The 13035-nt window shown below is 46.4% G+C and overlaps 1 protein-coding gene across 2 annotated transcripts in view; it reads right to left on the reverse strand.

Annotated features, from left to right (window-relative positions):
• LOC142576561 (3-oxoacyl-[acyl-carrier-protein] reductase FabG-like) overlaps positions 1–13035 on the reverse strand; it is a 61714-nt gene that overhangs the window by 23174 nt on the left and 25505 nt on the right. For both annotated transcript variants that reach the window (XM_075686734.1, XM_075686735.1), the window contains exon 4: positions 7370–7508. In XM_075686734.1, the coding sequence (XP_075542849.1) occupies positions 7370–7508 (139 nt within the window). The remainder of the gene's footprint in view (positions 1–7369; positions 7509–13035) is intronic.

Below are 13035 nucleotides of genomic sequence, written 5' to 3' on the forward strand. Positions count from 1 at the left end.
AGTCAGATTAGATAACATGGCTGACCACCAACAACACGCAGCAGCCAGTGTCCCGCGATCTTCTTCCTTCTTTCATCCTTCCGTAACAGGACCCCAGGGTGGTGAAGCGCCGCCTCGGTGCATGCTAGGCGAAGAATTGCGCGCGAAGTATGGCTTCAACCGCGAAATGTGGAGGACGTCAAGAGGCGTCGGACTTGAGTACGCATCAAACGGTAGTGGCGCAATCTCCTAATTTGCGTCGTTAACTAGACGTAGGACTTCATAAGGCCCTATGTAGCGAGAGAGAAGCTTCTGGGAGAGGCCAACCCGACGACATGTTGAGGAAAGGAGCACCCAAGCACCTGGCGCGAACTTAACATCGTGATGGCACCGGTCGTAACGCTCTTTTTGTATACGCTACGAGGCTAATAAGCGAGATCCGGCGACTTCACGTGCGTGTGAGCGCGATCGATGACCTCACGAAGGTACTCATATGCAATATGTAGCACAGAAGGTAGGACGGTGACAAACAGCAATGTGGGGTCGCGACCATATATATATATATATATATATATATATATATATATATATATATATATATATATATATATATATATATATATATATATATGGCGACAAGCATCCTCCTGGACTAACGAAGAAGACAACAATGGCGCGCGTTCAGCCATCTTGGCCATTCCTTTAAGTAGTCTGTGGTTATAATAGTGCTTCGCTTTAATCTATTCGACGCCCCGTCTTCATATATATATATATATATATATATATATATATATATATATATATATATATATATATATATATATATATATATATATATATATATATAGCCAACAACCACAATAAGCCAACATATATATATAATATATATATGTTGGCTGTGTGTGGTCTGTGTTTGTTGGCTTAGATAATATATAAGCCAACAAACACAGACACCAAGGACAACACGATATGACTAATAAAAATCGGGCCCCTCGGTTAACCCCCTTTTCTCTCGTTTATATATATATATATATATTCACGTGGTTGGGGCGAACACAGCAGCGAAACTGTAAATGGCGAAACTAAATCTTATTTGGGCCAACTTGTGCCCTCAAAAGCAAGTTACCCTTAAAGCACAACGATAGCGGCGAACACAGTCGACGATCGTCGGAAAATCGATCAGCGGGTCAAGCGCGTTGGCCTTTATACATCAGTCGTTAAAATTAAATTATCGGGTTTTACGTGCCAAAACCACTTTCTGATTATGAGGCACGCCGTAGTGGGGACCACCTGGGGTTCTTTAGCTTGCACCTAAACCTAAGTACACCGGTGTTTTCTCATTTCGCCCCCATCGAAATGCGGCCGCCGTGGCCGGAATTCGATCCCACGACCTCGGGCTCAGCAGCCCTATACATCAGTCGTCGAATGTTCCAGAGTAAGTGCTAGGATCAGTGTGCCTTCCACAAAGTTCTACATTATTCACGTCGCGCACACATGCAATGAGATTACACAAGGTTAGGTCACAGACAGCACATGGAACTATCGATAACATTCCAGACACTTCCGATACATGCAGGCGCGTCCTGCGCTGTGCGATGATATTTGTTAGGCGGTAAAACCTGTCGCCCGATGAAGCAACACAAGTACACGTGTCAATATATATATATATATATATATATATATATATATATATATATATATATATATATATATATATATATATATATATATATATATATATATATATATATATATGTGTGTGTGTGTGTTGTGAGTAGTGTCTGTTTCTCTGTGTGTGCACAAGAAGGGAAACCGAAAGGCTCCAATTTTGTTAATCACGACCGCAAAAGGCAGCAGACAATGAACTCGGGAAAAGCACAGATGAAATCAGCAGCTTGTTGAAATTGCAATCTATAAAGAAATTAAGACATAGTAATAAATTAAGACGAAATGATAGCATGCCGCCGGTGGGATTCGAACCTAAGCTTGGGAATTTACGCGAGCGTTCCACTACCAATTGTGCTAAGGGAGGGCCTATCAATTTGTGTATATTATGTTAAGCACAGGATCAATGGACTGTGGCAGTAGAAGAAGCAAATAAAAGTGAAAGCACGTATAGAAAAAGAACAATGCACTTTTGACTGAAAGGCGAAGAATTATTTGCAATAGCAATATTTGTAAACAGCTATAGGAAATAAGGTTAGCAGCTTTCTCGGCCGTATAAATGGTCTTATAAACCCGTCGGCCTTCGCTTCCTTCCGTTTCTTTGCTACGTGAAGTGACCTGCCGTTTGGACGGCGCGTGCTTTCTCCGACTCGGATGTGCTTGCAGTATGACTTTGAAGAGGGAATCGACCACCGGTATTAATCGTTAAGGTTGGTAACAAAGAAAATGGCATCGTCTTTACACGTAACGGGATATTTCCGCAAGGAAACTGTCAAAGAATGGCAATTCCTTCAAACCCTCATGAAGGCTAAGCTTTTGGTCGAAAGCAATAGCGACATTACAGAGGAAAAAAATTACGAAAGGAGGTAAACGCATCCGCACTTTGAAGACCGCGCAATGACCTTCCATGTAATAGTAGGCCTGATGTGCGCCGAAGTAGGGCCTTACCTCATGAATAAATGTTATTCTAGTTGACAGACGGTTTCGTTACAACTCCCACAAGCCACAGAAATTGTGTTTGAGAGGCTCAGATATTGGTGACTACATTGGCGCTAAAGAAAGCTAACTTCAAGCTTAGTATTGGAGCCAACTTTCTCTTGAATAAAATAATTTTTATTGGGGTTCTGCAGCGAATATACTATTCTGAGTGTACTGCAGGCATTTAGTTCATGTGCCAATTCAAGCAAGCACAGAAAAAATATTTGCATTTCAGAAACTTTTTCTTTCAGAATAACTTGGGAGGCAAGGAATTGAAAAAAATGTGTTCAAAATAAATGTATCTGAAACAAAAAGGATTAGTTACCTTGTTTCACTTAAAACCTCACGCGCTACAGTATGTTTTATCGTTTCAAACCTACCTGCTCACAAAAGTAGGCAAAATGCATGCGTTTTTGCTCCAACACATCACTCAATGAAGAATTCAACGAATGACAATTAACTGGTGACCTAAAGAAACAAAGGTCAACCTTCACTAATTCCTGAGCAGGTACCTTCATGCTCAGGTGGCTCATGAAACACTATGCTGTGCAAAGAATCTTACTCGAACGAGGGTTGTGACAGTCATGAGAAGTGTCTCCGGGAAATGCATGCAGCAGTACAACAGTATCTGTTTGCTTGTTTTTACTGATATCACTTTAACAGATTATTCGCGATTAAATCAATAATAAAAAAAACTGAGAAACTGGAGAGCCCGAACTGCGCCGCACAAGGCAATACTGTTCATGAAATCACCTCCAGCGCTTTTGGATTGGGCGCCGCAGTACTATAATTAACCTGCGGAGAGGGCGTACGAGCCCCTCCTGACTTTATGCACTGGGCCATGCTCTTAGAGGAATAGGCAGGAACATGTGGCGTTGATCGTCGCATCACATCTAGTATGTATTTGGTGTTCTGAGTTTGTTCAGAAATTTTGCAGCATATGCAGTATCTTTGTCTGTACAACGTGTTTGAGAAGATGACCAAATAAAACTGCGCAGAAGGCATCGACGCCGATTGTCAATTTAAGCGAATAGGCGAACGCTTCCAGGAAGCTACCCACACCACTAAAGGAATGATACGCATGAAATCGCACACTTGTTGCGGTGTGCATATAGGTAGCGTTTGTTTTCAGCATGAAATGCTTTCAGTTGCGGTTATGGGCAATCTTGAATTTACTTTGAGCTAAAAGACAGAGCGATTATCCTGGCTAGGTGGGAGAACAAAACGAGATCAACTGGACAACCAGTCAAAACTTGAGAAAATGCGGTCTCTGGACCCCAAACGCTTCTACAGCACCTGGTTACATGTGCTAGTTGCTGCCAAAAGAAGCTACGAAAATTATTGCTTCCGAGTTCTTCCAAATCTTTGTTCGCAATATCACTGAAGCTGTAGCTTCTTGTACGCTCAACTTTTATTTGTCATTTCAAATAGCGGTCGTTCAAAAGGCACACACAGGGCAGCATTGCAATGCTTTGGCATTGAACCAAGGTTGCCTGTGCTGTTTCGAACGTCAGCGGTCCGTCAGTTCCGTTGCGCCGATTTTGCGTCGCCTCAAGTGTTTGCGCCACGGTGCGTGGCGCCTCCTTCGGGTAATTTTCTTTTTCTACCTGGGCACTGTGCTGCCTTCCCGGCGTCTTTTGCTGCCTGCTGTGACGCCTTCAGCCGGTTTTCTTCTTCTAGTGTGGCAGCGTCAATGTGGACTAGTGTACAGCATGACGCCGTGTGGTGTGGTCTACCGGGGTCTGCCGCTGCGAACACTCGCTACACCAGTTTTAAGATTGTGGCTACTATCATCTCCAACCAATCTGCTTTGCCAGTTGCAATTTTACGCTTACATCTATTCTCCATTACAGGGGAGTCGGCAATTTTTTGTACTGCGTAATTCCGAGACAACAGAGCCATTAACCAGAAAATCCTTAGCGTTAATGCAGGTGGAAAGCGCCCGCGCATCAATGAGCTATGAGATTATCAAGTGGCATTAACCAATGAACGTGCCAAAAAAATAGTTTACGCGAGTGAACGTCGCCATTGTAGCGGCACCTTCCTATCTGCAGTGAAAGCCTGACCACAACCAATTTGCAATTCCACGAAAGCGGGCGAAAGTGCTGAAAAAAGCTAGTCGCTTGCAATCGGAATGCTACGTTACAGTGATTCACTTGTTCCTAGCTGCACTAAAAAAATATTGCTTGTTTCAATCACAATTTATGCGGTTCTATTTTATCTAATCATGAGTATGTTTTATATGTCAACAAGGTCAAGAGACGTTGAATGTTGCATTGACGTACCAATTGATTAGATATCAGCAGACATCATACACTGTGACAAATACATAAGTATTAAAAAAAAGCGCGACAGCGTTTAGTACGTAATGTTTATGATGACGTGCACGTCAAAGTGCGAGCAGTTGTCGAGGCCGACAAGACGGACACGGTAAAGACGTTTGGCTCAACAAAATGTCGTTGGAAGTTTGGCTTGTCCGTCTACTCGGTCGTCCGTGTATTCCATTCGCGCTTTAGTCTACTTGCTGTGGAATGCAGGCCTAGTCTACTAACAAATGTTTCTTGTTATGAAATACATATATTCAGTAGAGGACAGCTAAATGAACGTCACACATGACGTCACAGGAAAACGTGTTTGAATAAGTGAACGTGTTCAGTGTAGCTAGCTGGGAGGCATTTTGTTTTCAGCGTAAGAGGCATATAGGAACACGATAAGCGCACAGAGCGAGCGCTCAGACGGACAGCACATGACACAGCTTGTATAGTGTCTTCATTCTTGTGCGCCTATGGTCATTTTGCGTTGCAAGGAAAAAATAGGTACGCATATGCGACGAAAGCGGCTACGACTATAGGGCGCACCGAAAGGCAGTACTTTGCTTCTGAGATCGCAGCTACTTCAACTTGCGCTTTTTATTAAATGATTTTGTGTTGGTGACTCTGGTATGACGGCGTAACCGTCATGACAGACGTGTTTACGAGATTACAAGTCTGCTATCATATATATGCCTCCACATTATGACTTGCGCAAGACAATGATTATGTACACCAACAACGGCCTATATTGTTAGCAGCTGCTGAGTCATCACAAACGTGGCATCGCGCATAGATTTAATCTACCATTTTGGGGTAACAGGCATCACATCAAAACCGAATAAAGTCACTAGTATGACACTGATAACATGCACAAACTTATACTGTTTAGACTAGCGCCATTTACTTAATTTTACATGAGTGAAATATTGCTACGGAGCAGCCGCCACAGTGTGCCTGCACTGAGGAGAAGGAAGACGACTTGGCCACCACTTGATATAGCGTCGCCATCATTGCCACCGCTTGTCTACGTGTAAATATATTGTAGACTCGTACGTCAGCTACACGTAACATTAATTTGGTGGAGGTGGACGTTCCCCGTACCCGTCATGGAGCTTCGCAGCGGTCGCAACGGCGACAGTGCAACTTCGGCTCCTGCTGGCGGCACTTCCTCTACGCAACCGTCTACGCCTGCAGCCCCGACCTACGTCGCCATTTCCCCACCTCGGGATCCTGGTGTTTTCAACGGAGTCGGCAGTCCTGATGTTGACGACTGGCTCCGCTTATACGAACGTGTCAGCACCAGTCACAGGTGGGATTCGACTATTATGCTCGCGAACGTTGTTTTCTACCTCGACGGAGCTCCACTTGCATGGTTCCAGACTCATGAAGAGGAGATCTCGAGCTGGGATCTCTTCAAAGAGAAGCTCCGCGACCTTTTTGGCAATCCCTTCGGTCGTCAAGTCAATGCCAAGAAAGCCCTAGCCACACGTGTACAGACGTCGACCGAGTCCTACGTGTCCTACATTCTCGACGTCTTGGCCCTTTGTGCCAAGGCTGACCCGACCATGTCTGAGGACGATAAGGTAAATCACGTCCTCAAAGGGATTGCTGACGACGCCTTCAATTTACTGGTGTTTACCAACGTCACCAGCATCGATACGATCCTCAAGGAGTGCCGCCGTCTTGAGCATGCTAAAAGCCGCCGGTTATCCCAGCACATCACGCGACTTCCCAACACAGCTGCTACGTCATCCTGTGACGACCTCTTCCACCAGCCGTCGCGATGTGACAACTTGACCCGCATTATTCGTCGTGAGGTCGAAGCGGCCCAACCGGCGGCCCCTTCATTTCCGTCACCTGATCATTCTCCGGTGACAATCTCCTTGATCCAGGCCATCGTCCGTCAAGAGTTATCCAACGTCGGCCTGCACTCCATTCGTTCCGCATGCTCGGAACCTCTCTCTCCACGCACGGCTCCACCGCGCCCTTCTTACTCTTATGGACAGCGCAACCCCTCCGAATGGCGCGAACCGTGGACGACAAGCCGATCTGTTTTAACTGCCGACGCATTGGACATGTCGCTCGCCACTGCCGCAGCCGCTGGACTTCCCCCACACGCTATTCTCCTAATTACCACCCTCGCCCCTCTAGTGCGTCCTTTTCCTTCGCCCCTTCTATGCCCACCCCATCATCTTACCCTGCGACGCCTTTGACACGACCCCGCTACTCCCGCTCGCCTTCTCGGGAGGCGCTTATGATATAAAAAAGTAGGAACATTACCTTCTTGCACAAGCCAAACGATATATCTGTTTTAGTGTGTCAGTTTCACATAGCTTGAACATTTTATCCTTCTAAAATGACAAAAATGATGTCCATTCCTGCATCTGGGGAATTATAATTCATTAACGCAAAATTAATAAAAAAAACACACAAACCTTTAGTCTCCTTGAGGTAGGGCAATACTTCCTGCGTTATGTGGAACATGGAGCGAAGATTTGTGTTAAGTTCGGCATCAAATTCCTCGAGCGGAATTTTTCCTACCCGACTGATTGTCGCTGACCCAGCACAGTTGACCTAAATAAAGACAAAACAGCAGGCATAACGCTTTAAAACCATACTGCTTGTTATATCGCCGTGGTGTGCTGAAACAGACAGTGGTGATTAGAAAAATAAGTCGCTAGTGCGGCATGGTGACATTAAGATAATCAATCGCTTTTGTTGTGGAGCTGACCCGAATGATGTAGTACGGCACATTGCGTGGCCATGTTGCTTGATAGAAGCCAAATCGCCAACTCTTTGGCCTTTCAATGTGAAGTTCGCAGAGCAATGACGGTTCTTAGAACGCAACTGCTCGTGTAAAAAAGGTAAATAAGCTGACGTTCGTGTTACTGACTCGCACATTTTATTCTGAAGAAGAACATGGTTGTCGCTACTTTGATAAATAGAACATTTGCTTCCCGAGCTCCACATGCTGCTTTCAGCGAAGAAATTTTTCTATGCATTTCTCACCATCATGGTAATATCATGAAAATTTAGGGTTTCTAGCCTCGGACGACGGCCTAGCAAGCCCCAATCGCAACAAGAGAAATGAGACTTAGCAGCCATCACCACCATCACCCGATTTATGTCCACTGCAGGACGAAGGCTAATTACAACTGTCTTGTGCTGCTTGCTATATTTCCCGCCTCAACATTTACTAATTTAACCACACCAACTAATTGTACGCCGTCCTCGGCTGCGCTTCACTGCCTCACGCAATGCAAGGCCTGCCCAGCTGTATTTCTTGATCCTAATGCCCACCGGAGCCCGTTTGCTCTCCATACACCCATTTGCACTCCAATCAGCTCCGCTCTTTCCTGTCCCTTAACGTTACTGCTAAAAGTTACGTTACGTTCCTCTTCGCGCAGTCCTTACATTCGACTGGCCGCCGTCTGAGGAAGGGGGGGGGGACTGGGGGTTAGTCTCGCGACCCCCACCGCCCTGGACCCCATCAAGGACAGAATAAAATTATATATATCTCTCTCTTCCCAAGCATTTTGGTTAACCTAGGAATTAGTGGCCCAGATGTTGGTACGGGTATAACGTAAACACTGTGCACTTTTGTTTTCAAGGATGGCGTTAAGCTGTCCGTCATAACTTCGTAACGCCTGTCGTAGGGTCTCCCACCCGTTTTTATTAATCTTTAAATGTCCTTCTTATCAGGGTCAGCTACGGGCATTTGCTTTACATAAATGTACTCTTGCTCAAATTATGGAGTCTCGCTGCCAAGTATAAATGATCGTTCTCTTGCGAGGCAATCAAAAGTTCCCTTTATCAACTGCATATTAATCTTCAAGCCTGCTCATGCACTTTGCGGGTTAAGGTTCTTGTTGCACCTAATCTCCTGAGTTGTAGAACAGGACAATATCATGAGCAAACCATAGGTAGCTGATTTATTTGCCATTCATTCTCCCTCCTAACCCTGCCCAGTCTAATAGCTTGACTGCTTGCAGTGAATAGCATAGCAGAAATGGTGCCTCCTTGCCTGACGCATTTTCCGATATGTATCTGCCTGTTTTATTTTTGGAGATCTAAGGTTGCTGTGGCGTCTTTATGAATATTTTCTACAATATTCGCGTATGCTTTCTGCAACGTTCACTGCGCAATACCTCCATGATTGCTGTTATCTCTACTGCTTATAGTGACTAATGGGAACTCTTATAGAGAGCATGTTCAGCGAGCGAAGCAACTTTATCAGGAATGCCTGCAAAAGGATCGGCCTTCCCCTTAAGGGAGGCATCGGCGTGACGCTGCCATGACGTCTTCCCGGCGTGACGCACCTCTACTCCGGCCGTGGCCGCACTACTCCCTTAGGTCGACCGCGCCTGCCAATCTTTTGGGGTAGCAGCCTCCCTCCGGTTTTGCTCGGTTGTTGCCTTTCGAGGGCCGCCGAGATCTGCTGGACGGCCTGGGCTTCGACCTAGTCATCGTAGCACCTCGTTGCGGCCTCGAGCCGCGGCGGGATCGTTGTCGTCGTTGCAGCTTCGTGCGGGTTCTGGGCACAGTCCCAAAGGATGTCAGCTGTGAGCTATAGTGGACTTTTCCGTTTCGCACACACAACACAGGTCACTAACATAAACACTCCGACACACGCGCCTCATCAGCACCGGGGTGAATAACGACCCCATCTGAAGTTGTCCGTATAACACCGCTTCCTTACGGGTCAAACCGGGATGAGGTGGCGGCATATTCCTGCTCTCTAGTCTGTACCACTTCACAATTTTGTTGTAGAGGTCAGTCAGTCCTTGGTTTCCCACCACCACGACGGGTTGACCGCAGTAGCAGCGGCACGGTTGGTTAGTCCTCGTGGCGCCGCGTTCGCCGTCTCGTTATGGTTTGCGTTGGCGTGATCCGAAACATCCCTGCCCATATGCGCCGGAAACCACTTTATCACGACGCACCGATTTTCACTCGCGAGATCGACCGCACGCAACGCACGCGTGGCTTCACCACACACCATTGCTCTGGCGTAATTTTTCACTGCCGTCCTAGAATCACAGAGCAGAGTCGTGCCCTCGGGGTCGGCGATGGCCAGGGCAATGGCCACCTACTCGGCTCGATGCGCCCCTCCAGTCCCCACACTCGCAAGGAAAAGTATGCAAGAAAAAGATGCGTCTTTGTTCGGAAAGTTAGCAGGTAAAAAGGCGGCAGCAAAGAAGGAGCAGGCATCTTGTGCGCAGACAGCGACGGAGTCATACCTGACTTATATACAAGATGTGCTTGTCCTTTGCCGCAAAGCCCACGACGGTATGACGGTGTCTGAGAAAGTGGGTCACGTATTAAGGGGCCTAGCAGATGATGCCTTCAATGTGCTAATCTGCAAAGACTGCGATACCGTCGATGCAATCATCGAAAAGCGCAAGCGCTTTGTGACCTCCAAAAGTCGACGCATTGCCCATCATTTCGCTCGACTTCCGAACACGGCAGAAACGTGGTCGTGCGAAGACGTACCTGAGCCGCCAGCGCCACTCACCGTAGAATACGTGAAGATCATCCGACGTGAACTTGATGCTGTACCTGCTGCTTCTACGTGCGGCCGCACCTGTGACCATAGCTCCCAGATGGTGACACTAGTCCAAGCTTTCGTTCATAAGGAGCTCTCCAATGCTGGCCTGGACTCTGTGCGCCGCAGTTCCTTACCAGCCGATCAACCGCCGTCCCTCACATTCGCGTGGCCAAGTTCATAGGCCGCCGTTCCGTACTCGCAATCCAGCCGAGTGGAGAACTGGTGGTGACCGTACCATTTGCTTCTACTGCCACGTGACCCGTCATTGTAACAGCCGGTGGTATTGCTATCAGGCACCCTATGTATACAACCGCCACCCCGACGTGGATCACGGCCGATTTCAGCCGTACCACGAGCCTCCTCAAACCTCAGGCGGCTAAGTTCCCTCAATTCCGTGTCGTCGCTCACCATCTCCACATGGTCACCAGTCCCGTACTCCGTTGTCTCGTAGCCAGTCATCTCGCTCGCCCAAATTACGTCGCCCTTCGTTGCCGATTGAACGACTCTCTCGGGAAAACTAGGCGATGTAGCTCCCAGAGGTGACGCTGCATACGATGACTGGCCTGCGAAATCCTCCGACCACATTGCAGACCAAAAGGAACCTGATAGACGTTAAACTGAATGACACAAATGCTGTTACTCGAGTGGATACTGCACTCTTAAAAAAAAGAGAGTCAAAAGAGGGTCACGACTACCTCGACTCTCTTTTTTCAGTCGCTGACTACCTTTTTTTCCAAGGGTAGTCACAAAACGAAGTCGGGAATGACGCATGAAATGGATGACTCCCATGCTGCTTGAAGGGAGTCAGTGAAAGGCACATATGATGTTATAGGTTGCAGTGAATGTGGATTCGTTGGTTCACTCAATCAAATAACTGATTGACTATACCAAAGGAAAGAGCACGATATGTAACTACCCGAGTTCAACTCTATAGCCGCAAAAAGTAAAATGCGTTTCATGCAGTGCTGTATTACAGCATAATCAGGATAGCAAGAAAGGCAAATTGTTTTTTTAATTTTTCAGTAAGAAATAATTGAAGCAGGATGGTACAACACCAAACTCCAAAAGTAATAACACTGGTTGGTATATTTATGCAACGCACTGTACATTAATATGTATTTTGTACATAAAGATACCTTAAGGGGGGGGGGAGTGCATGAATATTGATTGCCCATGCACAGAATGGAAAAAACAAGAAAAAAATACTACACGAATATACACACAACGTCAACAGAACACAAACTGTGAAGTACCCCCACTTAGAGTTCATAACATAAAGCTAAGCAAATATTACAATTTTTAATGAAACCACTAATTCACATCTGGGTACCACTTTCCCTGCCAGATAAAGATCGAGGAACTCTGGTAATACCTCATCTTCTGGCTGCGCCGCACAGACTACATTGCATTTTGATACCTTACGTGCTTATCGATGTCTCCTGAATTCAACAAGTCCCATCTTGTCTAACAAGAACAGAACCTCATCCTGAGCAGCAAAAATACCTGCAATCTGTCCAAATTGTGGGTCGTCTGCCTTATCCGTCGTGGTTGCTCAGCGGCTATGGTATTGGGCTGCTGAGCACGAGGTCGCGGGATCGAATCCCGGCCACGGCTGCCGCATTTCGATGGCGGCGAAATGCGAAAACACCCGCGTACTTAGATTTAGGTGCACATTAAAGAACCCCAGGTGGTCGAAATTTCCAGAGTCCTCCACTACAAGTGCGTCATAATCGGAAAGTGGTTTTGGCACGTAAAACCCTATAAGTCAATTTCGTCTGCCTTGGTCATTAAAAGCACATCTCCCACATGGTATGCCATTTGCGGCATAGTGACTGACTTCGCCTGCCATACGTTACCTGCAGGCAGGCGCTCCTCAATGCACGTATGTAAAACAGATCTTCGCACAGGTTTCAGGCCTGACATGGTGTGGCGTTGGTTGAAGACAATCTCACGGAATTCATAGCTTTGAGAAAGTTGGTGAAGCTCTGCAAGTGTTTTACATGTGTTTTTGAAGTTTTTCATCTTTGATGCCTTGAACCTCATACGCCAGATTTGTTTGAGTGGTCCGAAAAGAGATCATGCGTGGGTAGTGCACAAGGAAATGTAATTTAGGGATTATGCGGGCTTCTGGGTAGCGGGTAACGAATGAACGGAGAAATTCTTGAATTTTCACCTCCATATAAACAAGAGACTCTGAGGGAAGCTCATCATACAAAAGCATGCCTACAACTTCCCTGAATAGGAGGTAAACCTCCCAGCCTTCGTTTCCCTCTATAATTTTAGAAGCGAAAATCTGAGGTAACAGTCCGAAAAGGCACCACTTCTGTGAAGCAGTGTCCTTTAGAGGGGTATTGCCTCGTACGAAGGCTTCTGTGGGGCGTGGTGGTCTGTCAACGCTTTAGATTTAGAATCTAAGAACGTTATGGTCTGTTTGTACCATCATTGCGGCCACAATGGAATGTGCAAACTTTGTGCACTGTTCTGCAAACCCCTGTGCAAAAAACGTGCAAACGGCTGCTCTGTTCTTGCTCAAATTTTGTAGAGCGATCGCATTTT

The sequence above is a fragment of the Dermacentor variabilis genome, chromosome 3 (genome assembly GCF_050947875.1).
Source record: "Dermacentor variabilis isolate Ectoservices chromosome 3, ASM5094787v1, whole genome shotgun sequence".
NCBI classification, from domain to species: Eukaryota; Metazoa; Arthropoda; class Arachnida; order Ixodida; family Ixodidae; genus Dermacentor; species Dermacentor variabilis.